Genomic DNA, 3,386 nt, shown 5'->3' with positions numbered 1-3,386 from the left:
TATATATATATGAGAGTGAGTGATCTTATGAGCTAAATTGAGAGTAACTCATAAGTGTCTATATATATATATGAGAGTGAGAAAGTAACGTGGGTTTGTGGTAGTCTTGAAATCTAATAAATCAACAGTTCTTTCTTGTTTACTCATACTGGCTGTAAAAAGCTTACCGGGTTTTGTGTTGTTGCAACTCCCGGTACACTATTCAAATTGTGTAGCGGGTAATCCTACAGGACAGGAGAACCAGGACGGTGATCGTGCGGTTAGAGCAATTGTTAGAGTTTTACAACAATTGTAAGTTGTGAGGTGTGTTATGCTCATTTGAGCTTTATAATATATTGTGAGAGTGAATTGTAATAATGAACTCGAAGTTTCGAGATTTGGTTTTTTTGTAATTGTAATTATTCAGGTTTCGGATTTGAATTTATTATTCAAAATTCGGGGCGTGACACTATATATATAGGGAGTCGGCACAAACAGAACAGCTATCTTCCTTTGCTACTATAACCTTCATCAAAACACTGTCATGGATTTTGCTTCCACGGCGGTAGCATTAAGTTTAGCGTTAGTTTTAGCTGTAGTTGCAGTTAGACACCGTGCCCGAAGATTGCATGACAAGAACAAGAGATACCATCCTGTTGCCGAAACTGTCGTGCACCAACTTATCAACTTCCCTAGGTTACACCATTACATGACTGAACTTGCGGGTAAGTATAACACTTACAGGATGCTCGACTTGTTCAAAGGTGCGGTTTACACAGCAGATCCTGCAAATGTGAAATATGTGCTCAAAACAAACTTCACTAATTATGGCAAGGTATGACGTGTACTGCTTAAATATATAGAAATTAAATTTATACGTACGTGCCATTTAAGTTCTAGTTCCAACATGCTGCAGGGGTCGTATATGTACAACATTCTGTCAGATGGACTAGGTGATGGGATTTTCGCAGTGGACGGGCAAAAATGGCGGCATCAGAGGAAGGTGATGAGCGCTGAATTCTCAACAAAAGTAGTGAGAGACTTCAGCAGTGCAGTTTTCAAAACCAATGCAGTTAAACTTGCTGGCATAATTTATGAAGCTGCAACCAGCTGCAGCAACCAAGCAATAGAGATCCAAGTATGTTTGCAACGTTTCAGTGTTTCACTAATCACATTGCATTGTTATTAAGACGTACGTATAGGCCCATTGAGGACTTCAGACTTACTCAAACAAAAGCCATTGCATGTAGGTGAGAGGAAATAACCCAATGCCTTCACCACCTGAACCGCAACAATTTTAATGTACATGTACAGTTTCTGTTATAAAATGCAAGAGATGAGCAATTTCACTATTCTTTGTATCACCTGCTAGAAACCACCTTATATGACAGCTGCCTTGGCATTAAATAAAAGTTATTCACTTACCGATAATCCATGAGTTGTTAATGAGATATGAAAAAAAAACTTGTTTGTGAAACATGCATGTACGGAAGGTTCAATTGTTATATTTGTTTTGGTTTTTGGTCTTAAGTTGCTACATCTATTTAAAATTACATAAATCTTGTTTTTTTTTTGTGGAAGGATTTGTTAATGAAATCAACCTTAGATTCAATCATCAAGATTCTACTTGGTATCGAACTAGACAGCATGAGTGGAAAAGATGAAGAAGGTAACCGGTTTTCCCATGCTTTTGAATCAGGGCAAGAAGCTACCCTATATCGATTGATTGATATGTTCTGGAAGATCAAACGCTTCTTAAACATCGGTAAGGAAGCAGAGCTAAAGAAAAACATCAAAGAGGTCGATCAGTTTTTGTATAAATTAATCAATTGCAAGATTGAAACTATCCAGAATCCAGAAGATGAAAACATATATGTGAGTTACCTTCCATGTCATCTGTTTGTTATTGCTTATAGAAGGAATGAACTTGGTATTTTATCATTACTAATGTAATGAGGATTAATGGCAACTGAATAAAAGAGACTTCATTTCAAGGCGTTTGGAAATGAAAGATACTGATGTAAACTTAAACAGAAAAAACTATTAGATCGCTTCACAAGGAATACAGATACAATTGTATAAAAATAAGAACAAGAAATAAATTAGAAATGGATCATGAACCTTTAAACTGAATGGCCACTCAATCCAAGCCTAAGTCTTCTGCACTGCATCTCAATATTTGGTATTCTTTGTATGGGGCAAGAGACTGTATTACCGAGAGCATATGAGAAAGTGCAGGGACCCAAGCTTTATATAGATAATTGGATATTCTGTAACCTCCCATAAAGGAAACAATTCAAGTCCAAATATCTATTGTAATTGCATATCTTTTTAGGTTAACTTAATAACCATGTCATATTAGATTTCTCCATAATTTACGTGGATACACCATAAATAAAATATCGGATTAAAGTCTCAAGATTCTCCAATTACTTATTCTGCGTAAATTGGTAATTGTTGATGACTCGATGTAAACTAATGATAAAGTCCATTTTAGTCTTACATTCTCCCACTTGGACTATCATAAGTTTACTCAACAAGAATACCATTGTGATCAGATATAGTAATCAATTCTTTAGTGCGCACAAGAGAATCATGATCTTTTAAAATCTAATTCAAAACTCTGTCAAAGAACAACCACAACATAGAGCCAAGGAGGAGCTTTATGTTCAACAGAACACAAGACCTTCATAACTACTAATGTTGCAACTGTAATCTACATGAGTTACCAAACAAAAGATATATCGGTAATGTACAAAGGCTCCTCCATGTATCAAAACTTTATGCCTTGTACTTGGTCCTCTTAATGGTTTTGAATGATAAAACCTCCAGGAAACACAAGTTTCCAATGAAACTCAGCTATATGTGTTCCTTACCATCTTGATAGATTCCATATGTTGCCTCTGCAATACGAGAACAACTAAAATCAAATAGCTATTTATATTTCAAAGCACATAATGCTTTAGCCGAAAACAACACTGCTGCAGCAAGAAATAAACATAATACCATGGAATTTTAATCATGAAATCCTTGGTAGAAAACTTCATCATAGAGCAGATATCCCAAACCAAATCTCAACAAGAAAATCATCAATCAGAAGAAGTTAATAGCTCCAGCTGAGACTATGAATTATCTCATCAGAGAGTTCTAACCTTAACGTTGCCTTAAAAATTCAAAGACAACATGAACAAGGAAAAGACTTTGAATATTCATAATCTGTGGATAATAACCAAAACCTTCTGGCATAAGAACTCGAGTCCATGGAAAAACTTAATCCAATAAATCTGGGAATGCACTTTCAAGATAATCGGCAACTTAACAAAAACAGTTGCTAAAGGAAGAACTGTAGGTCAGTAAGAAAGAAAGTACTCCCACTAAACCAAGGAAATTTAGAACTTCCACTAAAG

At 35.6% G+C, this 3,386-nt stretch overlaps 1 protein-coding gene across 1 annotated transcript; it reads left to right on the top strand.

Moving 5' to 3' along the window:
* The first annotated feature begins 523 nt into the window (after positions 1-523).
* On the top strand, positions 524-1,932 carry LOC133716776 (cytochrome P450 704C1-like). Its single transcript, XM_062143433.1, has 3 exons — positions 524-814; positions 896-1,117; positions 1,561-1,932. Exons 1-3 carry the CDS (start codon positions 524-526, stop codon positions 1,930-1,932), a joined length of 885 nt encoding a protein of 294 aa, XP_061999417.1.
* The last annotated feature ends 1,454 nt before the right edge of the window (positions 1,933-3,386 follow it).

The sequence above is a fragment of the Rosa rugosa genome, chromosome 6 (genome assembly GCF_958449725.1).
Source record: "Rosa rugosa chromosome 6, drRosRugo1.1, whole genome shotgun sequence".
Lineage (NCBI taxonomy): Eukaryota > Viridiplantae > Streptophyta > Magnoliopsida > Rosales > Rosaceae > Rosa > Rosa rugosa.
This window is presented reverse-complemented; position numbering and strand designations above follow the sequence as displayed.